This window comes from Phacochoerus africanus, chromosome 3 (assembly GCF_016906955.1).
Source record: "Phacochoerus africanus isolate WHEZ1 chromosome 3, ROS_Pafr_v1, whole genome shotgun sequence".
Taxonomy (NCBI): Eukaryota; Metazoa; Chordata; class Mammalia; order Artiodactyla; family Suidae; genus Phacochoerus; species Phacochoerus africanus.
The window spans coordinates 152,632,662-152,659,569 of NC_062546.1; the positions used below are offsets into that span (position 1 = coordinate 152,632,662).

The following is a 26,908-nucleotide window of genomic DNA, read 5'->3' on the forward strand; positions in this document are numbered from 1 at the left end:
GGAAGGAGACACTGCACTCATCACTGCCCTGAGCACTCAACACTGGATGCTCTGAGATAACACCAGCCCTCAATGAACCACTCTCCTGATTGACCCTTTCAGTTCCACAACAGATGTGACAACGGTGCCATAGCAACTATTTACAGCAGAGGGAGTTGCTATGAATTTGAGACTGAGTGATGACGTAACTACAAGCTCATCATCAACAAAAGCACGTTAGTCACCTTAGATACAGAAAATAAGACCCACAGCATAATTATTCCAGAATATTCTCCAACTGTAATGTCTTGTCCTAAAGGTTTCATTTGTGTGCAAAATCTTTTTGTGAAAAAAAAAAATGTAAACAACTCTATATTTAGAACATCTTAAACTTGCTGTTTATAGACCGTGACTACTGACAAACTCTTATTTTAAAAATTTCTCCAGGTAGCAGAAATCAACAACATTGTAAATCAATTACAAAAGTTTTTAATTATTTAAAAAATTTAAGATAAATAAATAAACATCATCAACTTCGGAAATTTTTGTAAAGACCTCCACAACCCTGTAGCTACCCATTTAAGAAATGGTTTATACAGTGGTTCCCAGCCTGACTTCCAAATGATTCTAGACCTTCTGTGACATGAACTTAACGAGCTCTGTTTTGTTTTTACCTACTGGGAGAAGGAAAAAAGGGTGCTTTAAGATGCCCATGGAATCAAGGGATCAAAATTACAGAAACCATTGCTTTAGTGTGGTTGTCATTTCAAGTACCCATGGCCCTCACAGTGCCCAATTTATTCAGAGAGTTACTAGGATGCTGGAAGATTAGAGATCAGTTCATTTAGTTTAAAACTATTTTCAGTGGGCATGAAATAAAAAAATACAAAGGCAGTAACCTACAGAGACATGCTCAAGCCTTAGAATATTAGGATTTGGAATCCTGGAAACATTTTCAACAAGTTGTTGAAAGAACTTTCTAAAAAATAAAATTGAGGCATATTTTTCTACTCTGTTAAGGGTATAATAAGCTAAAATTTACATATGTTCGCTTTCCTTTTATGTATTTTAGAATTACATTATTTTTCCAATACATGCATGCAGTTACTACCTATACAAGATTATGATAATCTATCCCAGGTAATTACTGCTGAGATCAGCAATTTAATGCCCTTTGTTTGCCAAATTTTTGTTTTCCCAAGGACCAATCCCACTCTATAAAGATGTGTTTCCAGGATACATATAATTACGCCTGGTATAACATCTGTTGCTTTGCGTGTTCAGAGGCTTACCAAACCAAGGTAAGAAAAAGCTTCTGTGTCTACTTTAGGAGAATGGCTAAAGTATTAAAAGCTTCAAGCATCAATAGAAATGTCTTTTAAAAAGCAATATTTATTAAAAGCAAAAGCTAATTCTAACTTAATAAATATTTCCATTCCAAATAAAATTAACTTATTTCAGCTCTTATTTAGATAAATGTTAATGTGGTTGTTGTATCATTTTTCAATATCATTACTCAATAATTCTGAGATTTATGTTTACTATGATTTCATGTTGGAATCTCAGTGAAGTTTTCTACTTCAATTATCTTTCAGAAGCAGACTATCTAACAACAACCAAAAAAAAAAAAACCACAAAAAAAACAAAACCAACAAGAAGAACAAAAACCCACAACCTACACACTCCAGGACAACAGAGAAGATAATAATGGTGACCTCTTTTCTGTATTTCACCCTTTTATAGCACAGTGGATTTAGATAACAGAACAGCACTGCATTTTCAAATGTAGGTCAGTATTTTGATTGTACCACAAAAGTGAATTGTTCAGACTTAAATAAAGCAGGGCAGTACCAGCCCAAAAATCACTTTTCCACATGGTCTTTTAAGGTTGCCCAACAATCTGATAGCCCTAAGAATTTCCAGATTTTCAAGAATTTGTTTATTGGTAAGATTTATCAAGAAGATACAAAAATAAGTGAACAATGATTTAAGTACTGAAACCTGAAATAAACCCTTAATAAATTGGGGGGGGGGAATCAGACACAGTAATCTCTTAAATGTTTGTAATCATAGACAAAACGTTGAAATTCTCAGTTCATCACATTTTCAAAAAACTTTGGGACTATTCACGAATATCAGTAAATTCAAATGTATTTCACAACCTTCAAGATGCACACTTGCTGCTGTTATATAACTAAGATTGCTGTTTGAGCTGCACTGAGACCAAATAGATATCTCAAGCTCACAAAGATTTAGAGCTGAGGAAACCTACTTAAAATGTTAAAGAAAAAAAATCTTTCCAAATAATTCTAATACGGTTCAGTTCACTTAACTCTTCCAGCAATTCTTATTTCTTAGCATTATATGTAATTTGACGTAACCAACCATATATTAACCATTATATTAAAAATTCAACAGAAACACACACACACACAAAAAAACCCTTACCTCACTGTTAATAGGAATTTGGAGGGTGGGGGAGATGTAAAACCCACTTTCAGGATTGGAAAAGATTTGGCTAAAGGAGCATTATAGCAAATCCATTTGTTCTGGATTGAACTGTGTCTCTCTAAAACTCATATCCTGAAGCTCTAACCCCCAGTGTGACTACATTTGAGCCTTAAAGGAATAATTAAGTTTAAATTAGGTAATAAGGGAGGGTGCCTTAGTCTGACAGGATTAGGATCAAATAGAAAATCTCTGCAAAGTCCTTAAACTTTTTTTGCTCCTCCTGGTTCTTTAAACGTCTGGACTAGAACTGTAAACACTGCCTCTTTGAGCTTCTACACTTAAGAGGACCCAGCACTGCCATGACTGAAAATTTAAAGGTCAAGACTGACTCAGGATTAAGTAGGGGAAAAGGTCAGTTTGAATAGTTTCACCAAAGCCCAGAAGTGATCAATGAGAAAAATGGCCCTTCATCTACCTCTACACCTCCCCCACAGCTCCTGCCTCTAGCTAATGCTGCTCCTAACACAGTCTCTTGCCTGGGATCTCAAGTTCTGACTTAAGGGGCTGAGGGGAGGGTTTTAAGAAAGTCCCATATGGAGGAAGATTTTACCTCAAGCCAAACGCTCCCCCTTCTTACCACTCTAATGCTTGTCCTCTCCTGGACTCACACATGATTTAAGGGTCTCAGAAAAGGACTCTGGAGTATGGAGACCAAAAAGAGAAAAGAAAGGGGGACAGAGCATATTCTGGGAATTTTTCTAAGAGTAACAGTAGTGTTAGACATTACATTTTGCCTTTCTCCTATATCATTTTAACCCTAAACATTTTTTTAATGGCTGCATCCACAGCATATGTAAATTCCCAGGCCAGGGATTGAATCCTAGTCATAGCTGCAGCAAGGCAGGATCCTTTAACCCACTGCAAAGGGCCAAGGACTCTGCAGCCAGATTCTTAACCCACTGTGCCACAGCAGAAACTCCCTGACCATTCTTTTTAAGATAAACCATCTTCAGGCATTAAAACACCATTTTAGGAAGGCATTTATCTGAAATTTAAAAATACATAGTAGTGACCTGCCTGGCTAGCTCAGTCAGTAGAGCATGAGATTCTTAAAAATACATAGTAGTGAATTTAGTTTTTTGAGAGCAGAGTTAAAAATTATGCAAATAATGAGTTACTTATATGTTTGAATATTTTATTGTGAAGACCAATACATACTCATTTAAAAAGATTCCCACAGCTTCTATTGTTCTTAACCAGCTTCTGTCTGAGCCTTTCTCAAATCTAAAACAAGTTCTTGATAGCACACTGTTTTCTATATTATCATCCATAAACTTTGAGAGGCATTATTAAAATTCAGTGGTTAACAGAACTATTTAATCTGGAAATAGTATTAGCCTAAGACACCATTAGATTTATTCTCATATATAGGGATCAGGCAGACAAAGGAAAGAAATCCAATTATTTAAAACAGTAATCCCATAACTCTAGGATTTTGTTTTAATTATAAAGAGTGTGTCTTATTAAAAACAAAACAAAGCCTTGTCCTTTAAGGGAGAAGCCCCATGTTTCTCTAGTGAACATGCATGCAAGATTTCCTAAAGAATGCTTCAACAAATTAATTCTGTTATTCTTCAATTTCCCATGATGTAATTGACTTCTTAAAAAGAGCATCAAGTAAATAATTATGAGCCCACCTGTTCACAATGCCATACCAGGCACCATACAAAGTTAATGAAAACATATTTCATTTTGTTCCCCATGACAGTAGAGACAAAATTCTATGCCACAATAGTAGAGACAAAATTCTCTGTACTAAAAGCTAACAATAACAAAAAGCATAGGCAGAATATATAGGATGGATAAACAAGGTCCTACAGGGAACTATATGTAATATCCTATGATTAAACCATAAAGGAAAAGAATATTTAAGAAAATATATATATATAAACTGAATTATTTTACTGTACAGCAGAAACTAACACTGTAAATCAGCTATACTTAATTTTTTTAAGTACAGGCAGTAATTAAGTATTAAAATGATAATTACCTACTGTATAGCACAGGGAACTATATCCGATCTCTTATAATAGAACACAGTGGAAGATAAGAAGAATGTGTATATATATGTATATATGTATTACTGGGTCACTGTGCCGTACAACAGAAATTGACACAACACTGTAAATTGACTATAATTTAAAAATAAGTAAAATAAAAACAATTCCTAAATAGTCTTTATACTTCAAATAGGACTCCAGATACACCCTTTCATGAATGCCTCCCCTCGCCTATGATTCCTCCAGTGTTTTGGAAAGCATAGGGGGCCCAGAGGGGAAGCCATGATAGCAAGTAAATGGTCTGCCCTTTAAGAGGCAAGAAAAGCCATTGGGGACTTCTCTAAGTTGGTCCTACTCCCATCATACACAGAGGAAAACTAAACCACAATTTGAGGAAATTACACTCCCCTTTGGGTCCAGCCCACTAGCCCACTTAAATGGCTCAGTGTTGAGCCCAGAAGGCCACGGGAAATCCCTCTTTCTCAAGGGACATGAGGCTCCTGGCTCTCCTATTTCAGGCCTAACAGAAAGCTATTTAGGTACTCAGCACAGCCTCACTGGGGCATTATCACTGAAACTAAAGCTTTCAGTCATCTGGTCACCCTTCACAGAATTGAGTTTTGGCATGGAAGGAACACACATATTACTGAGGCCAAAGCTGAACACAGCAGGTCCAGCACCTAAGGTACCTGGCAAGGTCCTCAGCTCAGTTGCAGCCAAATGATGATAAGCAGGGGACAGAAGGTTGTCCTAATGACATAAGTCACCCAAGGGACTAAGAGAGACTAAGAGCAACAAAAGCAGATGAATGAGCACAGAAATATAAATGCTGACATACTTAGAGTCTATAGGAGTCCAACTGATGCATAGAAACCCGATGAGTAGAAAATAACAGCAAGCTACTCTAGCTATGATCTTAACATAGGTGTTTGTTGTGATTAAGGGCTATACCTCATATATATTTACTGGGTTTAGAGTTGGTATCAATATGTACATAATACAAAATTTTATAGATAATGTCCTCTGGTATAATAAAGGGAGTGGAAAAAATTTCTCTTTTCTACTGGAAAACATGGACAAATAATGCTATACCAAAAAGTTTTGTTTTTTATTTTGTAGATGTTTCAGGTTTAAAGACCATAAATATATGGTCATATTGCTTTCTTTGAATAACTATGACTTAAAGAAATTAGAGGAAACAGAAAAGCAGGAAAGAAAGAGCCAGACAATGGAAATCTGTAACCATGGCTTCTTAGTCAAAGTCATACCAAACCAAGTAAAAGGGCTTTTACTTCTAATATAATCAATGGCTTATGTTCTCTACAAGTTTTTCCAGTCTCCTGGAGCAAACATTTCATGACTTTATTGAAATTTCATTTCCTTTTCCTTTGTCTGCCCTTAAACATTCTTTGAGGATTAACCATTAGCAAAAGATATGAACTGACCACTGATACATTACAATTGCTACACACTTCTATAAATTAAAAGAGTAATTTCAGAACCATTAGAAAGTAATTTTGGACATAAAATTTTGGATCCTAAAGGAGCCATTAAAAGGGCACTTTTATATTTTAAAACATCAATGACACAACCACGAAGAGACTTTTAAAGAAATGTGCACACAGTTCAGTTTCTTTCTGAATTATGTCATAAAGCTGACTCAAAATGTTGTTAATTAATTTCAATAGCATAAAAGCCAGAAAGTGAGCCTCCTCTAATGAAACATAGATTCACATTAAAAAGTGACTGGCAGGTCAAATTCTAAAAAAGAAACAGTAGATACCACTACAAAACTAGCAGATGTTTCTTGGGGTCATTTGTACAAAAACATAAGCATATGTTAAAGAAATGTGACACTATCATGGAATCAGTTGGTGTCTAAAATAATAGCAGCTCCTTATGGCAATATGGTAATATCCGTATCAAATGCACAACACATTATGTTGCAACAGTATGTGCAGACAAAAGAGCATCAGTGGCAGTAATAATGACCAGTGCTTTCATTAAGGTGAAAAAAATAAAATAAGGTTATATCCAGGGCATAATACTGTTTAACAGTAAATTGATTGTGATAATATGTTGAATTTTCAGAGTCTGCATTTAACCAATTTTACTGATACTCTTATAAAGGCAGATTATTAACCAAATAAGAATACTGAAGTTTTTAGAGAGGCCTCCAACATGGGTTCTCTTCCGTCTACCCTAGGATAATGAAAATAGTTGGTATTTTCAAAACTAACAATAATAGTTGGTTAGTTTAGAATATGACTAAGAATTCTTCACTTCAAAAATCAATAGTTTCAACTTGGTGTCCTATATTCAATAAAGCAATAGGTAACTACTGAGTCATTTTAATGTGGAGTACACATAATTCAGTCAGTGCATTATCAGCTTCAACCTCAGAAGTCAAGATCTTCTAGAATATTCTTTTGTTGCTAGTCATATCATCCCAAAGCATACAATGTACACAATAAATGCTAATTAAATGTTACTGAATGAAGATCTTTGAAAAGTAAAAGCAAAAAGGCATTTCACAGCTTTGCATTGTTGGGATTCATGTTGTGCTCTAGCAAAGTCAGATTTGAAAAAGCACTTACAATTTTCAATGCACATATTTTTCCTGCAGATGAATTGGATGCAAGGTGAATCTGGCACACACCTAATAAAGTGCTCAGGTACTAAGAATATTTGAATAAAATTAGGTTCCCCCATAAGATGTTTCCATGGCAGGAAGCCCAATAATAGAGTAGGTTTGGTCCCAGTGTAAAACATTCAAACAACCTGAAAAACTATAGATTTATCTTTAATTCAGAAGCTGGATACCAAGACATTTTTCCTCACAATATGAAAAATGCTAATTCAAGGAAATGGAAATATGATTTTTAGAGAAGAATTTGTTTCCACTTTTAAAATAGGAGTATACTATTACAAAAATGTATCCACATTATAGTAAATATTTAAATAAAATATTCTCACAAATAAATGGGCTATGGATGGGACTTCAAAAATGTATTATAATCACCAAGATTTTAACTGTAGTATTTTCATCTGTATAATGAAAACCACAAAACATATACTATCTTGCCTTTACACTCTCAATACAAGAAAACATGCTTAAAATATAAGGAAACCAGTAATTCTAACAGTTGTTCAATTTTATTGATCTTATTCTTCCTGCACAGATGGGCAGTAGAAAGTGCTTTGAATTAAGTGTTTGTAACATTTACTAAGCTTGAAAATTTAATTTGGAACAAATAGTATTTGTATTAGGGGAAAAAAAAAAAACAGATTTTATGAAATAAATGAATTTGTTTTAAATGATAAGCAGTTTTTCTACATATAAAAATTGACATTTAAAGTTATTTCACTGATGTTTTATATTGCAATAATACCTAGATATTATGGTTGTACAAAGATAACTTTATCTACCAATATTTAATGAACAATGTTTTCTGAAAATAGCTTTAAGTTGTTGTTTTGTTTTTTTTTTTTAAAGTAGCCCCAACCTAGTAAGAAACGGCACAGAAAGGGAAAGTCTGAGGCTCATGGAAAACATAGATCTTAAGTTTGATAGGGTTCAATTTACAATCCTTCAGGAGCAATTCCTCCAGCTTACGCATTTTTCAAGCTTTCTATTTCCCTTCTGTTTGGACATTTTGCTAGCTACTGGTATATTTGATGCTTGGTAGAATACATTGCGTAAGATAATTCTTAAACCAGCAAAATAGGAAGCAATTTTAGCTGTGTCCACTATCTATTTCATTGTCCAAGCTGAAAATCTCGGCATCACCATTGTTTTTTCTCTTTTCCTCAAAGCCTATACTCTCCAGATACTATTTTTGACAATATCCCTTTTCACCTAGCCTCACCTGTCTGCTCTCCCTACCACATACACCCTGCCTCCTGGATCTTATGGTCTACCGGCCACTGACTTGGGCTCCTCAATGTGGAGCCTATTTACAATCAATCTTATCCCTGGTTCTAAAACCCAAACTCACTTTAAAAAACAAAAACTTGATATCCTCCAACATTCTGTCTTTGCACTCCTTACTCAACTCTCAGGTTAAGACACCGACTTCCTGGCAGATATTCAAAACCCTATCCAAACTACTGACTTACACAAAGCACTGTCACCTCCCCCCATTAAAGGAAACTCTCCCCACAGACTATGGTCTTGTTTTCCACATAGTTCAAAGCCTTCTTTCCTGAGATTTTTTTTTTCCAAAATATTACCTTCCTATAATGATTTCCTTATTCCTTTGTACTGCCTACTCCTAATCATGCTTCAAGGCCCACATTCAAGTTTACCCTCATACCCCTCTGAAGCTTTCCCTGACTTCCCTCTCTGCCCAATCCAACAAATTTTTTTCTCCTTTAGCTACATTTCCATGATTCTTTATAATGCCCTATAAGTAATACCTCAATTGCCCCTAGTTATCTTGCTGATGAGTCTCCCTGCAGACTGTGAAGCCTTTGAAGTAGAAATTATATCAAATTGATTGTAGCCTCCCTGGAACCTATGATAAACCCCAGCTATAATAGGTGTTTCCATATTGTAAGGGTGAAAAAGCTAAAAACATGAGTGAGTTAATGAGAAAAATACAAATTAAAGTATGTTGAATTACCATTTCTTATCTATCAGATTCGTTTTTTAAATGTCTGACAACATTATCTTTTGAAGAAACTGCACAGAAAGAGCTAACCTCACACAATGATAGAATAGCTAAATAGAACAATCTTTTTGAGGGAATTTGGAAATATTAGCAAAATTATACAGGCAGGAAGTAAATGTCAAATCTCTGTACTTTTTGCTTCATTTTGCTATGAACCTATAAGTACTCTAAAAAGTCTATTAAAAGCAAATATATACTTATTCTTTGAGTCAAAAACTCCACTTCTAGGGATCTATTCAAAATTATAATGAGGAAAAAAAAAGACATGAGAAGATTTTTTCTTTATAGCACTACTTGCAATAGCAAAAATGATTAAAAACAACCCAAATCCTTCAATAGAGAGATGGTCCAATAAACTATAGTACACAATGGATTATTGTGCAAATATAAAAGGAAATGTGGAGTCTTGCTATATACTTTATCAAGTGATATACTGTGCATAATGTTAATTTAAAAAAAAAATCAAAGTAGAAAAGAGCATATATGGTACACTACCATGCACTTAGGAAAGTGGGTAGGGGTGAGGTAAGGAGAATATATGTACATGTTTGCTTATGTAAGAATAAACCAGGATTGAAAAGGATAGAAAGCCCAGAAAAAAACCCAAGCACCTATGGTCAACTAATCCATGACAAAGGAGGCAAGAACATACAATGGAGGAAAAGACAATAAGTGATGCTGAGAAAACTCGACAACTATATGTAAAAGAATGAAACTAGGCAATTCTCTAACACTGTACACAAAAATAAACACAAAATGGATTAAGGACTTAAGTGCAAGGTTAGATACCACAAAAGTCCAAGAAGAAAACATAGGCAGAACATTCTGACATAAATTGCAGCAATATTTTTTGATTTACCTCCTTGAGTAATGAAAATGAAAACAAAAATAAACAAGTGAGACCTAATTAAACTTAAAAACTCCTGAACAGCAAAGAAAACATAAAAAAAAAATGAAAAGACAACCCACAGAATGGGAGAAAATCTTTGCAAATGAAGCAACTGACAATGGATTCAACTCCAAAATATGCAAACATCTCACATGGCTATATATATACATACATACACACACCAAAAAGTGGGCAGAAGGTCTAGACATTTCTCTAAAGAAAACAGACTGCAAAAAATGTCATGAAAAGATGCTCAACATCACTAAGTATTAGAGAGATGCAAATAATCAAAACTACAATGAGGCATCACGTCACACATCAGAATGACCATCATCAAAAAGTCTACAAACAATAAATGCTGGAGAGGGTATGGAGAAAAGGGAACCCTCTTACACTGTTTGTGGGAATGTAAATTGGTATAACTACTGTGGAGGACAGAATGGAAATTCCTTAAAAAAAAAAAAATAAATGTAGAACTACCATACAATTCAACAATCCCATTTCTGGGCATACATCTGGAGAAAATAATTCAAAAGGATACATGCACCCCTATGTTCACTGCAGCCCTATTTACAATAGCCAAGATATGGAAGCAACTTGGCTATCAACAGAGGAATGAATAAAGATGTGCTGCAGATACACAATGAAATATTACCCATAAAAAAAGAGTAAAATAATGTCACTTGCAGCAATATGGATGGATCTAGACATTATCATACTAAGTGAAATAAGTCAGAGAAATATAACTATCACATCGCTTACATGTGGAATCTAATAAAAATGATACAAAAGAACTTTAAAATAAAAAAGAATAAACCAGGAGTTCCCTGGTGGCCTAGTACTTAAGGATTTAGCATTGTCACTGCTGTGGCTTGGTTTCAATTCCTGGCCTGGGAATTTCCAATTCCTGGATGTGCCCCCCCCCCAAAAAAAATAGACCAAAAAAATCTAAAAGGCTTACCTATAATAGGAAGGAAGGAAAACAGTAAATAGGACACTAAAAATTATCCTTCTTAGAATACAACTTGTTCAGCAGATTTGATTTTGGAACCATATATATATTTTACATAATTACAAAACAAGACTGCATTTTTTAAAAAGCCATGCCCCAAAATTAAGCAAAGATGAAACCAGTAATTCTGCATTATTGAGTTAGAAGTTTAACATCACAGATAGGAGTGATTCCAAATGTCTTTAAAACTCAGTCATTTGCCTACACACAGCATTTACTCTTAAGTGGTGTTTGACTCTGAGAGCAACAACAACAAATTACAGAATGATCTTAAATGGCACTCAGTAATTATTTAAGTGATGGTAGCATTGGTGTTGTTATTCTGAGATGTAGACTTACTGTAGGATAAGGCAAATCAGTAATGATAATGTTGCAGTTCGAAAATAGGATGTTAAGGGTAGGAGAAAGTAGATAAAATAAAAGCCTTTTAGTCTTGAACTCTATAAGTATGAGCATAATTCCATGGTACATTTTCCCTTTAGAAAAAAAAAAATACACAAGCTTCTCAGCTCTGCTTTCAGGAAAACCTAGGAAACAGGAACATATAAGGGAAGTAATAGCAATGAGCGCACCTGGTGCTCAAATTGTGGTCTCTAAATACTATTACTCATTTCACTTATAATCAGGGATGTTGAGCATTCTTTTCATGTGCTTGTTGGCCATCTGTGTATCTTTCTTGGAGAACAGTCTATTCAGGTCTTTTGCCCGTTTTTCCACTGGGTGATTGGCTTTTTTGCTGTTGAGTTGTATAAGTTGTTTGTATATCCTAGAGATTAAGCCCTTGTCTGTTGCATCATTTGAAACTATTTTCTCCCACTCTGTAAGTTGTCTTTTTTTTTCTCGTTGGTTTCTTTCGCTGTGCAAAAGCTTGTCAGTTTGATTAGGTCCCATTGGTTTATTTTTGCTCTTATTTCTGTTGCCTTGGGAGACTGACCTGAGAAAATATTCACGGAAACAACCCAAATGCCCATCGACAGACAATTGGATTAAGAAGACATGGTATATATACCCAATGGAATACTACTCAGCCATAAAAAATAAAAAATAATGCCATTTGCAGCAACATGGGTGGAACTAAAGATTCTCATACTGAGTGAAATAAGTCAGAAAGAGAAAGACAAATACCATATGATATCACATATCTGGAATCTAAGATACAGCACAAATGAACCTCTCCACAGAAAAGAAAATCATGGACTTGGAGAATAGACTTGTGGTTGCCTGGGGGGAGGAGGAGAGAGTGGGAGGGATCAGGAGCTTGGGGTTAACGGATGCAAACTATTGCTCTTGGAATGGATTTAGAATGAGATCTTGCTGTGTAGCACTGAGAACTATGTCTAGATACTTACATCGCAACATGACAATGGGAGGAAAAATTATGTATACATGTATGTGTAACTTGGCCCCCATGCTGTGCAGTGGAAAAAATAGAATATAACATAAAAAAATAAAGTTACTAGAAAATAAAAAATAAATAAATAAATATTATTACTCATTTCAAACAATTAGGCTTCCTTGATGATAGGGTTGATGCCATGTCTGAGGCATGAAATGTTCAAGATGAGCCTGGAATATCTTGCCATTCCAGAAAGCAGGGAAAGCTAAGAGAGAAGGTGAAAGAATGTCAAAAGTTCTCTGAAATCAGCTTCAAGAGGTTCCCATTGGTCCAAAAATACAGAATCTGGGCAATTAGTAAGAAGAATCATTGCTGTAAATCAAAATATATTTAATACATTTAAATACCTGAGTTTATAAGGTCACTGTGGCTGCTGTGATTTCTCCCTTTAAGAACCTTTCTCCTTTTTAAGAACTTTTCTGAGTTCCCACAGTGGCTCAGTGGTTAACAAACCTGACTAGTATCCATAAGGACGCGGGTTTGACCCTGGCCTCGCTCAGTGGGTTAAGGATCCGGCACTACCATGAGCTGTAGCATAGGTCACAGACATGGCTCGGATCCTGCATTGCTGTGGCTGTGGCACAGGCTTGCAGCTACAGCTCTGATGCGACCCCTAGCCTGGGAACCTTCGTTATGCTGCAAATAGGCCCTAAAAAGACAAAAAAGATAAAAATGACCTTTTCTGCTACAAGGAATGCACTTAGTTGACGGCCTTCAGCTGTTTGTACCTTCAGGATCCACCCCAACAAGAGCTGAGGTCACACTCCTTCCAGGCCGCCCTCAGCCCATGACTGAACACAACTGAGAACTAGCCATTTCTGCCCAAGGCAGGACTCCTGATGAGCCATCTCTCTCCCAAGCCCTCATGTAGGTAAACAAAGATTATCTATAAACTCCATGGGCTGGGGCTCTCCCTGCCCCTGCCTGCTTCATTCCTCCTTCACAGGTGTCAGACTGGCATCACCATGTGGAGGCTACCCCTTCCAATCGGCTTCCTCCTCCCTTTTATCTTTCACCGACACTGACCCCCAACAAACTTTTCATTTTCCTATGAAGAACTACAGTCCAGACAACCCAGTTTGTGCAGAAAATAAGTCACAAGGAGAAAAAAAGGGGGGGGAGAGGAATCTGTGAATTAGAAGATATAAAAGAAATAAACAGCAACCATCTGCTATATGTATCTTACATAAACGTTAATTTACATTAAAAAAGAAAAAACAATTAGAAGACAATGAACACTCACTGAATATATAAGGATACAGACAATTATTTTAAATTGGAATAGTGATAGAGTGATGCTACTGTAAATTACATTGTGTACTATACACTTTTTAATCCTTGTCTCCTAGAGGTACATATAAGATGTTTATGGATGCAATTATAAGATGCCTAGGAACTTCTTCCAACTTTTCCAGAAAAAAGGAGGGAACTGGGTAGGGCACAGATTGAGCAAGACTGGCTTAAAAACCATTTTAACTCAATAACATGTTTTACAGAGCCTCACCCCTCAGTGGGTTGAACATGAAGGCTTATTCTTCTTCCTACATTTGAGTATGCTTAATATTTTCCATAATAAAAATACTGAGTTTAAAAATCTTTGTCTATCCCATTTGGCCATCTACTCAGGAATTAGAAGTGGAGAGAGAAATGGAATATGCCCTCATAGTGGAAATATTGTAAAGGCCTGAAAGAAGTCAGATGATTTTGTTTTATGTGGACCGTGATGTGATATTACCATTAAACTCGGACATCGCATAGCTTCTTGAAGGCATTGGAGGAAATCTTCTTATTGGACTGAGGAAGCAGAATAATCTACTGGGTAGAGCATAGACTCTCGAGTCAGAACACTTGACTTTGAATCCCAGCAACTCCATTATTAGCATGACCTTGGGCAAGTTATTTAACATCTCTAGGCCCTAGATCTCAAAATCCTATCTGAACTACATAGTCCCATTGGGAAGATTAAATAAGAGATACTTAGCACAGGGCCTGGCAGAGTAAACAATAAATGTTCACTATTTTCAGTCAAACCCTGGACACTGATGTGCATAGCAGCAGCAGTAGTTTCCAGAACACTGTTTTAGATGAAAATCCTGCAGTGTATTAGAGGAATTCCCTGATGCCAGCTGGTACCTTATTTTAGACTTACCTGTAGGCTTTCCCTAACACCATAGTACTATGACGACCATTGTTATTGTTGCTGTTGTTGTTGTTTTAAATATATGAGTATCTGCCTACCTGCTGACCTGTATCCCTGGCTCTGGATGTAGTCATCCATTACACTAAGGGTCCTCGACTTCTAGTTCACATCCCAGAAATCAGTGTAAGGTTTATCTCTTTCAAACTCCATCTCCCTCCCTCTTTTCCCTTTTACTTCACCACATACTGGTCTCAGAAAACACAAGAGCATGTAAAGAGCCACAGCTACTTTGCTCACCACATACATGACCAGAACTCACTTGCTCAGCCTATAGCACACCCATCATTTGGCACAGTACTTCTAAAACTTGGGCAAGAATACAGTCATATGGAAGGTATTAGAAGGGCCTGTGTTTCAGACTTTGATGATGCTTGCAGATTTATCAATATTTGAAATGTGATCTAATAACTTAGTCAATTAACAGGCTAGGCAGGATTGGCAGTAAGTTTCAAAATGGGTAATCTAGTACTGAGATCACATCAAATTATATTTACTCCAGCTCTGGCCCTTTAAACTAGGATGGTTCACTTTCCCAAATTGCAGGGGGTACAAAACGCATAGTCTAAGCAATAGCATCTTCCTATGTACCCAGCCCATCTGTTGATCCCTATTATCTACTGTCATGGCTCCTTGGTCCTTTAGCTCCATCTTGCTCAGTCTGCAATTCACTTCAGGTCCTCTCCCTCTGGCAGATCCCGTCTAGATCAGCCTCTCTGGTTTACCAACCTTGCCCAGTTTCATCCTTATCTGTTTATCAGTTTCTAAGTCCCTTGCCTTGAATTCAAGTGCCATTCCCCACTTCTAGGAGAGTATTTCTGTGCCAGCTGCAGTCCCAAATACCCCCACGTGGAAGAGGAGTCGAGAAGAAGGGGACAATAGATTAGTTTTTAAAAGCACTTGCCTTCAGACAAGACCATACGGTTGGCAATTAGGAACATTAGGATGCAGACTTCCATGGGTCAGGGTACACAGGGTACACAATTACTTTGAATATAGTATTTCTGATAGTAGGAATCAATTTTTGCCAAATTTTTGCCTTTTTTTTTTTTTTTTTTTTGCTTTTTAGGGGTGCACCTATGGCATATGGAAGTTCCCAGGTTAGGGGTAAAATAGGAGCTACAGGTGCCGGCCTACACCACAGCAATGCCAGATCGGAGCCATATCTGCGACCTACACCACAGCTCTCAGCAACCCCAGATCCTCAACCCACTGACCAAAGCCAAGGATCTAACCTAAGTCCTCATGGATATTAGTCAAGTTTGTTACTGTTGAGCCACAACAGGAACTCCTGTTTGCCAAATTTTAGTGTAAATAGTAAATGCCTGTAGTGTTGAAGTTTTTAAATGCTTTGACAGGTCTGTTAACCTAATGTAGAAATACTGTATAAAGCTCATATTTATGATTTTTACAGACAAGACTTCAACTTTACTATCGGCCAATTGATTCACCACAACAGATAAAAGCATATTTTTGTACTCACAAAATATGTTAAGGGGCTCTGCTACTAGGGCATCTCTGGACTCAGTTGTATCTTTAAATCAGCAACTCAAATTGTATGATCATATCAGCTCTATGTTTAGATTAATTACCTGAAATCTGTACATTACTACAGAAATAAAGATGAAAACCTATGCCTGGGAATAGATGTTTTCAAATCTTGAGGCATCCAGTGTGTTAGAGCTATGTTGTCCAACACAACCACCGCTAGCAGCATGTGGCTATTAAATTTATTAAAACTTAAATAAAATTTAAAATTCCACTCCTCAATCACACTAGCCACATTTCAGGTGCACAGTAGCCACAAGTGGCTGGTGGCAACCATACCAGAAAGGGCAGACACAGAGCATTCTATCATCACACAAAAGTTTCACTGAACAGTCATGCTTACAGATCCACACTCTATTTTTCTGTGTGGACCAATTTACTTTAAGAAAAAGCTAATATTTATACAATATGAGCTTTATACAGTATTTCTACATTAGGTTAACAGACCTGTCAAAGCATTTAAAAACTTCAACACTACAGGCAGTTACTTGATAAACTTGCTTTTTCACTCCCATCTTTTAAAAATTCCTTCAAATTTGACAGCTTTGGGAACATTTTTAAAGAAGTCTTTTTCTTCTTAATATGTACACTGGTGAATCAAAGCATCATGTTTTACTGAGTAATTGGGTCCTTCGATAATTCATATGCGTAATGGGTCATTTTGGGGTTTAACCCCTGCTTCCATTATTTCTGACCAACGGTCCACTGACAGATGTCCGCCTTTGGGTGTACACAACAGAAGACTGGGATCTGTTTCACGTACATCTGTTCCCAAACAGCTTAGGCAGATTAATACTCAGAATGTACCCAGCTCTGCTAAGTCCCATGTAATCACCAACTCTTGTTGTTTTAAAATTGTTTTCCTCATTTGCACATTATACCACATTACCTTTCACGCTGCAGCAAAGTTTCCAGCAAATAAATGTTTATACAAACTTAGAGCACAAGAAAATCATTAACTCCCTTGTAAAAGAAACACTTTCAACACCTTATTTTGAAGCCCAGCTTTTTCAGATTTTCTGGTTCCTGCTCTAATTCAGCTGAGCTCAAAGTCATGGTAGGAATAACCCTTTGAAAAAAACATAACATTAAATGGTATACGCTGAGGTAGTAAGTTTATGGATAATAAGAATTGTGAACCATAATTAAGATTTGAAACCTTCCTTTTATTTTTTAAAATATTAAAACATAATATTCTAATGCTAATCAAACAAAATCCAGTGAATGAATGGGTACAGCAGAAATTAACACAACACTATAAATCAACTATACCTTAATAAAAATTAAATTTAAAAAATGAAAAAATCCTTGCCCTGAAATTTGATTAGAAGGTACAAGAAATGAAATTGAAGAAAGTATAAGATAGTCCTTTTGTCTATCATGAAAAATCTGCTCATGACTCACCTAGCATCAAAAAATGGTTTCCCTTTAGAAGACAGAAATACAACTCCTCCACACATGCCAAACCTTGCTCAGACTTAAGATGTCCTAACACCAAAAGTCTGTAAAAATAGGTATTTTCTTTCAAAAGCAACTTCACAGAGTTGATGGTTCTTAGAGACCACATAATGTAAATGCCTCATTTTGCAGATGAATTAACTGTAACTCCGCGGGGGTTAAATGACTTGCTTTAAGTCAGTTACACCCACACCCATTATTCGCAGACAAGACTTCAGGTCCCCAGGTGCCCACTCCTGAAACTTTTCCTGCACCAAATGGGAGATTACAGACAGCTGGAGTAGGGAGCCTATAAAGAACTTATCACGCTTTTTTTCTTCAAGGTGCTACTCATTAGTAGATGATAAAGGTGCCCAGCAAGAGAGAGAACAAAGAGATGCTTGTGGATATTTGGCATTCCTGTCATGGAGATCCCTACATGGATCATTCCTCAGTGTACTAAAAGATGAGCTTAAAATAGTTTAATCCTACTCATTACTAACTCTCCCTCTCAGCCATTTGTCCTTTATGGGAAACATCATAACCAGGTCTCATGCCCTGTGTTATTGGGGATAAACAAAAATGCCTGTATCTTCTATTTCCATCTAACATTTCAAATAGAAATTTACCACATAGTAAATAGGTGTTCCTAGAAGTTTGTCCTCGGTTGAGATTTAGAACAATGCCAACAGGCCATCAGTAATAACTTTGAAAATGTTGCACTCTGAAAATATCTGATCTAGTACCAAGATAAGCAAAATGATCTACGACATCTGCCCATGTCCCTTCTCTGAGCACTCTTAATTTTTGACACTTTATGCCTAGTCCTAGGCACCATGTTGGGGGCTAACAACACTGTGGCACTACCCTTGACCTAATCTGCCTAGATAGGGTTCCATGACCCAGACTTGCCTGACCTTTACACTTAGCCTTAAAATCCTCACCTGATAGCTCTCCCACTTCATCAGGATTTTGCCCTTCTCTAGGGCACAACTAACTACACAATTATCATGAATAAACCCATATGATTCCACAAGTAAAATGACCATGATTTGAGATTGCAATAGAAAGAACATTAGGCACCACTGCCGGCAATAACAAAGGTATTTTCTGAAGAGATGATACCCTTTTGTATATACAGTTTACATTACATTGTGTTTATATTACACATGTGCCATCCTGGTCAATCTATGCCCTGGTCAGAGCTTGCTTTCTCTATCCTGCAGCTGAACAAGAGGGAACTTTCTGGCCATGATGATCACGGTGGCGAAGTGGAGCAACTTTAGCTTAAGAATGTTTTTATAGGGAGTTCCCATTGTAGCACAGTGGAAACAATCCTTCTAGGCTCAATCCCTGGCCTCAGTCAGTGGGTTAAGGATCTGGCGTTGCGGTGAGCTGTAGTGTAGGCCAGCAGCTGTACCTCCAATTTGACCCCTAGCCTTGGAACCTCCATATGGTGCACATGGCCCTAAAAAGCAAAAAATATATATATATATATGTATATATATATATGTGTATATATATGTGTGTATATATATATGTGTGTGTATATATATATGTGTGTGTATATATATATGTGTGTGTGTGTATATATATATATACACACATAATGTTTTGTAAAAAGAGTTCTAATGCTTTAACAAAAGGGGAGGGAGGGAAACACTCCTACAGGTGATGAGAAGTCACTATTAATAGCAGTGTAGTAATCAGATGGTAATGCAATATGCAAAACTAAAGTTCACCAGACCAGATAACAAGCGCATGCATGTAACAAATATTTATATGTCAGGCACTCTCAAGGTGCTGAGAATAAATGAAATAAATGTTCTGAACATCATCCCTTTTCCCCATGTAGATCCTGTCTCTGAGAGCCACATTATCAGATCCCCTGCTTCTCAGGCCTTCACGTTTGATCTGAATTAGGCCACCAGCCTTCTTGGTTCTTCAGTTTGCATATGGTATAGAGCGGCATATCTCAGTCTCCATAATCCCATAATCTCCAATTCCCATAATAAATCTCCTCAAATATATATATACACCACACACTGTGTTGTACATTTTTTTTCAAGGTTCTGCTTTTCTGTAGACTCTACATCATTATAAATAAGCTAAAACCAAACAGAATGCAGAACACCAAGAAGGAGACCTAATGTAAACAACGGTGAATGATAATGATGTGTCAAAGTGGATCCACCCAGTTTTAACAAACAAACCACCTTGATGGGCAGTGTTTATATTTTGGGAGGCAATGCATGTGAGGGGCACAGAGTGTGTATGGAAAATCTCTGTACCTTCTGCTTAATTTTGCTGTGAACCTAAAACTGCCCTAAAAATAGTCTATTCAAACAAACAACAACAGCAACAACAACTATTAAGGCACTATGAAGTTTAAACACTGAGTGGTCTTGCAAATATCTCTTATGACCTGAATGACCAGCGATCTGATCCCCACCCTCACCCTTTTCTGGAACAGCCAGGCACTGGCCAAGGAGCAACAGACATGGTCTCCCCTACCATGTCATCCCAATATGATAACCTTGGTGCAACTTTTCCTCCTTTTCATCCATTTTCCGGACCAACTTCATTTGCCTTTCACTACTCACCTGGAAGCTAATTCCACAGAAATTATTTCTCATATTTAAACGTATCATCTCTTAACTCTTCCTTTTTTTTTCCCTCACTCTTACTGTCTTACCAAGTAAAACATATCTTGGTTTCATCTTACTAAGCTACTAGGCTTCTGAACCTCCAATTTCAGGGCCCAGAGTGCTTTGCATACTGGGTGTAAGTTACAAGAAAGAAGTATACCTAGCTGAAGGAAAAGAAAACGGAAAGGTTTTAGGGCAAAATTAAACAAATATCAACACTTTCAACCTTTAGAGTTATATCTTTTTAAACTCTACTGCCAGGAATGCTAATTAAGCCTACTTTTCCTCCATCACCACTTACTATATAAAAGAGCATGTTTTGTTTCAGGTCATTATTTGACTTTTCATATACCAGTATTGCAGCTGGTTTGAATACTTCCCCATTGCACAATGTCTCATTTTAAGCCTACAGTATTTCAGCTTCATTGTAGGTTATATCAATTCTTGTAGGCCAACTGAAACTCTAATTGTAAACTTCTGTCTCCAAAATTCAAAGTACTTAAAAACTAAACAGAATAATTCTACATCATATCCCTAGCTTTTAACTCAAGAGTTCTAGAAAATATTACACCGAGTTTCAACACACCTGAAAACAGTTTTAATTAAGTTTCAAGGTAGTTTTGGTTAAGTGAGCATAGCACATGCAGCAGAATTCCCACTAAGAACCAGGGCTGAGTCCCTGATTAGTCAGTTTTGTTAGATTCTTAAACAAGCAACCTTAAAACAGTCACTTTATTATTGTGTCTTGTTTTCCAACAAGGGAAGGTTTTTTTTAATTTTGTAAGTTAGCATTTAGAAGGGATGTGTTCCACATCCCAAGATTTTTCTTCCTAAATCATCTCTAGACTAAGACTTGAAATAGTTCTACTGTACAGAATTGTAACACTAGAAAAGTTTTAAAGGCAATTGATTCTAAAGTCGATGTTAAACACCAAAAGTTTGACTGGGCTTCCAGACAATGGCAAGGAATGTGAGGGATGGAAAAGTCCGGAGAGACCATCATTGAGGTTAAACTTTCAGAAGTCCGCAAAATCAGAATTGGATTCGGAACGCACGTGTAGGTATATTCCGTAAAATGCTTACGCTTTCAGCGTTACCTTCAGAAGTTGATGGAATAACACTTCGACTTGGAGGGAAAGAGTAGGTGACCTTCCCGCGTTTAGAAAGCACAGCCCCTTCGGGGCTCAACTCTTTCTCCCGAGTGGTGTAGCAGAAGCTGAGTGTGAAGTTAGTAGTGGGGTCGCGCCACAGGGGGAAAGCCAGGCGGGAGGGGGAGGGAGCGGGAGGCCCCTGGGTCCGGCTGGGGCTCTGCCTAGTCTGGAGGGAGGAGGCGGCGGCTTCGGGACGCGGCAGCACGCTGGGGCAGAGGAGGAGCTAGCAGAGGGCGGAGGGACGGCGCAGTGAAGGAGGGTGCGGAGCCGGGAGGGGGTGGGGAAGGAGGCACCACGCGGAAGGCGGAGGAGAGGGACCTCCCCCCGGGACCACTCACCTGTGGGGCGCTCGGGCTGGATGGGCTGCCACCTCAGGGCCCGCTCGCTCAGCACCACATCGCAGCTGTCCCTACCGATCTCGAAGATGCCCCGGAGCAGTATCTGCTCCGCCGCTGCCTCTGGCTGCTGCCCGGACGCCCATAGCACCGAGGGCACGGCGTCGGCCGCGGGGGGCGCCTCTTCCTCCCGGCAGCCCTCCAGGGCGCTCACCCGGCCGCCGCGCCTCCCCCGGGGCATGGTGGAGCCTCAGGCTGAGCCTGAACCTGGGGTCGGAGGAGGCCCTCGGGGAAGGACTCGGAGACCGAGGCTGACTTGTCTTTAGCTGCGTCCGGAGCTACCATGGCAACCGCGTGAGGGACAGAGACCCAGTAGGGAGGCGGGGCGGGCAGGCGGGGCCACCCTGACCCAGTCCAGAACCTCGGCCGCCAACTTCCAGTCTAACACTTACTACAACTACACCCCCACCACCAAACACACACCCCACATCAGTCCAGGAGGAGGACTAAGTGGCTCCCTTTGCCTAGTCCCTACCATTCCTTGAGATTTTCGCACCGCATTACCCCCTTCTCAACTTCAACTTGCATACTCACCCTCTGGGCATCTCGTTAAAATGTAGATTTTTATTGAATAGGTCTGGGAAGAGGCCACAACGCAGTTTCTAGGAAGCTCCCAGGTGATGCTGCTGGTCCTCAAAGTTGTTGCGAGAGTATAACCCTCTGATTTTCCGCTTTTCTTTCCAGTGGGCTATCTTGAAGCACAGAGGTTTATAACGATGCTTGCGTGCCCTCAATAGTTAGCTGATCTTTATGCAGCTGGTAATAGAGAATTCATTTCCCAAAAGCCAAAGATAAATCCCTGATTTACAAAGACAGATTTTCATTTTAACAAATTTCATATTAAAGGAAGTTGTCTCCATGCTATAAGTATTGAGGGTCCTACTTTCCCCCAAGATTCCTCCTGTGCAGTTTTGTGTCTTCAGGGATCTGACCCTCCCTGGAGATTACAAGCAGTAGGGCTTGTTCTCCTGAAAGCTACTGCTGTAATGCTGCGTTACCTGGAAATGGAGCAAGCCCTGGAGAATTCACCCTTTACTTTCTCCTGATAGCTGAGATTCATGAAATTAGCTGTTAATTTGGAAAGCTCAGAGTCTGGAGGCCAGTGGTTCTGAATGATGATTGCACATTAGAGTCACCTGGGGAGTTTTTAAAAATCCAGATGCCCAGGCTACACTTAAAGACAATTAAATTGGAATCTCTGGGGATGGGGCCAGACTTCAGGAGTTTTTAAAGCTCCCCAGCCAATTGCAATGTTCTGCTAGAGCTGAGTATTGCTGCTTTAAGCAGAGTATTAACAGGGCGTTGACAGCTTGATGGTGAGACAAGGAGAGAGTTCTCAGGAAGAGGAATGGAATGGGAAATAAATCAGCAGGCTTATTTTTTTAGATATAAGGTCCGAATAATTGTATTGAGAAAAAATTAAAATTGTGAGCCTAGTTTCAGGGTGGTAGGGCCTAACCAATGACTTCCAATAGGTGGCCACTTCTCTGTCCTTGCCCCTGGTCATGCTGCAAAGTCAGAAAATCTCACAGTAGCAGGAGCATCTCCAGGTTCTCTGCTCAAACTTGACTTTGAAAAAAACTGAGGATGGAGACCATAGGCCTACCCAAATCCCTTTCAGACATAAAGCTCCTATATGTCAGGTAAGCAAGGAGTCTGACTGTTTAATGCTCTGAAAGCAAATACCCAAGCTTCCAGGCAAAGCAGGCAGAGCCTCAGTTTGATCTGATTGCAGAGAGCTGTTTCTTGGAGCAGAAGTGCAGCTGCTGCTAAGCTCCACGCAGGCTTCAGGTGGCTCAGCTCAGCAGTAGTTAGTGGGGAAGGCTGGTGCCCTGCAGAATGAGTCGCAGTTCTGGAGTCAGCATCTTGTATTCACAGCTGTCAGGCAATCAACACAATTAGAGCTCATTGGCATTTTAAAAGCTCACTGAGAGCCAGGGCAAATAGGCCAAGGCAGTGACTACTTCTTGGGACCTTTGCAAGGGGCAAGTTGCCATTTTTCAAGCTTCAGTCAGGCCAGAGAGACAAAAACATTGGCTTTGCTTTTCTTGAGGATGAAAGCAATGGCTGTGTTCCATTTCTTCCTTTTGATGACCTGTTCTCTTCCAGGGATCTAAAGGTTGCAGTGCCCTGGAGCTCTGGCCACAGGATCCATCTACACAGGCATCAGTGCCATGGCTTTACTTACTTCTCAGAGCTTCTCAGGTGAAGTCATCAACCCCAACCACTCTCCTGAACTTCAGCTCATGTCCAACTGCCTACCTGACATTGCTCATTGCCTGTCCAACAACCACCTGAATGAAACCTAACATCTAAAACCAAATTCATGATTTTCTGTCACAAAGCTGTTCCTCCCAGTATGTCACAAATCTCAGCAAATTGTGTCATCAAAATATCCTCCTTGTTTTCTCTCTCTCATACCTTACATCCAATCCACTGGCAAATCCTGTCAATTCCATGTGCAAAATAGGCTTCTCATGCTAGCCTGCACCCCTGTACCTCTCACTTTGACAATTTCAAAAGCCTCCCAGTCCATCTCTTTGCTTTCCCCTTTCCCTGTACTGCCTCCTTCAGCCCAGTCTGTTTTCCACCCAGCAGTCACATCGCTCCTTTTAAAAGTAATAAGATAAGGGGTTCCCACTGTAGCACAGTGGGTTAAGAATCTGGCTGCAGCAGCTAGGGTCACTGTGGGAGTTAAGGTTCAATCCCCAATCCCAGGCAGTGGGTTAAAGGATCTGCTGTAGGTGGCAGTTATGGCTCAAGATTCAATTCTCAGCCCAGGATCTTCCATATACTGTGGGTGCAGCCATTAAAAAAAAAGAAAAAGTAACAAGATCTTATCACTCATCACCCATACCTTCCTCTGACTTCCCATCACTCTTGGAATAAACTCTTAGCAACGAATTTGGAATAAATGTTTAGCAAAACCCCAAGGCCCTATGTAATCTGGTCTCTGGCTATACCTCTCCAAGGTCACCTGCTAACACTTTTACCCTTGCTCTCCCATACCAGCCTTCTTCCTAGCCTTCAAACACAGTGAGACTTGCCCCTTCTCAAAGTTTACTTTGTTTTCTCTACTGGAATGTTTTATCTGCCAGGCAACCTGATGTCTCCCCCCACCACTTTGTGCACTTTTCTGCTTAAAGAGCACCTTCTCTAAGAGGGCATTGCTGAGCAGCCTTCATCACTCACCACCTCGTAACCCTGTGTGATAGTTTCGTATTGCTGCTGTTAACACAGAATGCCTTAAAACAATCCAAATATCTTACATGATGGAGGTCAGCAGTCCAAACTCAGTTACAGTGGACTAAAATCAAGGTTTCAATATGCCTACATTCCTCCAGGAGAGGGGAGGTATCATTTCCTTGCATTTTCCAGCTTCTGGAGGTTGCTAGCATTTCCTGGCTCATGGTCCCTTCTTCCAGCTTCAATGCTAGCAACATACATAGCATTGTCTCCCTGCTTTCATCATTTCATCTTCTGTCTCTGACTTTGACCTTTTTTTCCTCTTATAAGGACGCTTGAGATTACATAGGGCCTGCCTGGATAATCCTTAGCAACATCTGCAAAATCCCTTACACTATGTGGGCTCACATAGTCACAGGTTCTAAGGACGAGAACATAGACAACTTTAGGCTACAAGTAATTTCTCTACCATACCCTGCTTTATTTTTTCACATCTATTATAATTACTTTTTTCTATCTTTATTTGTTTACTGTCTAGATTCCCCATTGAATCAGTTAATACCCTTACTGATGGAATATAAGAAATGCTCAATAAATGTTATTATTTTTGCTAGAATAAAATTTCCTTGATGGAAGGAAATTTATATTGTTTTTCATTAAATTCTTACTGTCTAGCACAGAGCCTAGCACATAGTAAGTGCTCAAGAAAAAGTATGAAAGAATGAATGAATTTCTGTAACATTATCTGTAACAATAATGCCAGTGCCACCCAATAGTTTTTCCTCCTAGATCCTGAAGAACAATTATCCCATACATGTTACATATGTAATACACTAGTACATGAGAATGGCACTCTGGAAATTTTCAAGGACCTTCCTGAACATTGCTTTCCCTGCTTTGGCTGAAGCTTGGGTATTTGTTAATATTGTTTTCAGGAAGTTATTAGTTGTCTAGGCAAATGCCAGGAATGCAAGCCTGATGGGACAGCCTTCTGAAATCAGGGACACCTTCTCAGTTACACAGATGGAGACAGGTGAAATCACAGCCAACAGAGACATTCAGACCTACTGCATTGAAGACCAGGGGCAAGGAAATCTCATGCTTGTGTTCTGGCCCATGGATAATCCTAGTCATTCCCTTTGCTGTCTTTAAAGTTTAAAGTTTGTGTGACAAATGATTGAGTGCGTATGTCACCAAATTACCATCAACATAGTTCTTTTTCAAATTCTAATTTACAGAGTATTTTTATTATGGACTGCTCAGTGCAGGAGGAATAAAATCCAAGCACCCACCTTGATCTGTGAGACCCCATGTGATCTGACTCCTGCCCACCTGCTCAAACTCTGTCTCCTACTATTTTTCTTCCATTTTTATACTACTTATGTCCAATCAGACTGGCCTTCTTTCTACTGCTCAAATAAAGCAAGTCCTTTCCTCATTCAGGGTCTCTGCTATTGTTGTGTACTTGGCCTGGAGCAATTTTCACAATGGCCTAGCTTTGCATGGTGCCCAAATCCACATCACGTCACCCTCTCAGAGGGTCTTCCCTGACCATCAATCAAAAGTTGACCCCTACTCAATGTTATTTCCTTCATTGCATATCCCACGATCTAAAAGTACTTAATGGAATTATTTGCATACTTCTTGTCTGTCCACCCTCTGCCATCAGATGGGTACCTCAATGACAGACGTGACCTAGTCTGCCTGCTTCTGGCTCTATCTCTTGTGTCTAAAAGAGTGGTCTCAGTATGAAATGTGCTCAATAAATGTGTTTGTTGAACACATGAATGAATAAATTAACTGTTTAAATTGAATTCTGTCATTAATTTCTGATGCTATTGAACATATTATGTCCCATGAGTGAGAATAAAGAAAATAAAAATTCA

The 26,908-nt window shown here is 38.6% G+C and overlaps 1 protein-coding gene across 2 annotated transcripts in view; it reads right to left on the reverse strand.

Moving 5' to 3' along the window:
- Positions 1-22,116, reverse strand: part of CERKL (ceramide kinase like) — a 128,443-nt gene extending 106,327 nt beyond the window's left edge. For both annotated transcript variants that reach the window (XM_047773014.1, XM_047773013.1), the window contains exon 1: positions 21,780-22,116. In XM_047773014.1, the coding sequence (XP_047628970.1) occupies positions 21,780-22,017 (238 nt within the window). In that variant the 5' untranslated portion in view covers positions 22,018-22,116. The remainder of the gene's footprint in view (positions 1-21,779) is intronic.
- Between the last annotated feature and the right edge of the window lie 4,792 nt (positions 22,117-26,908).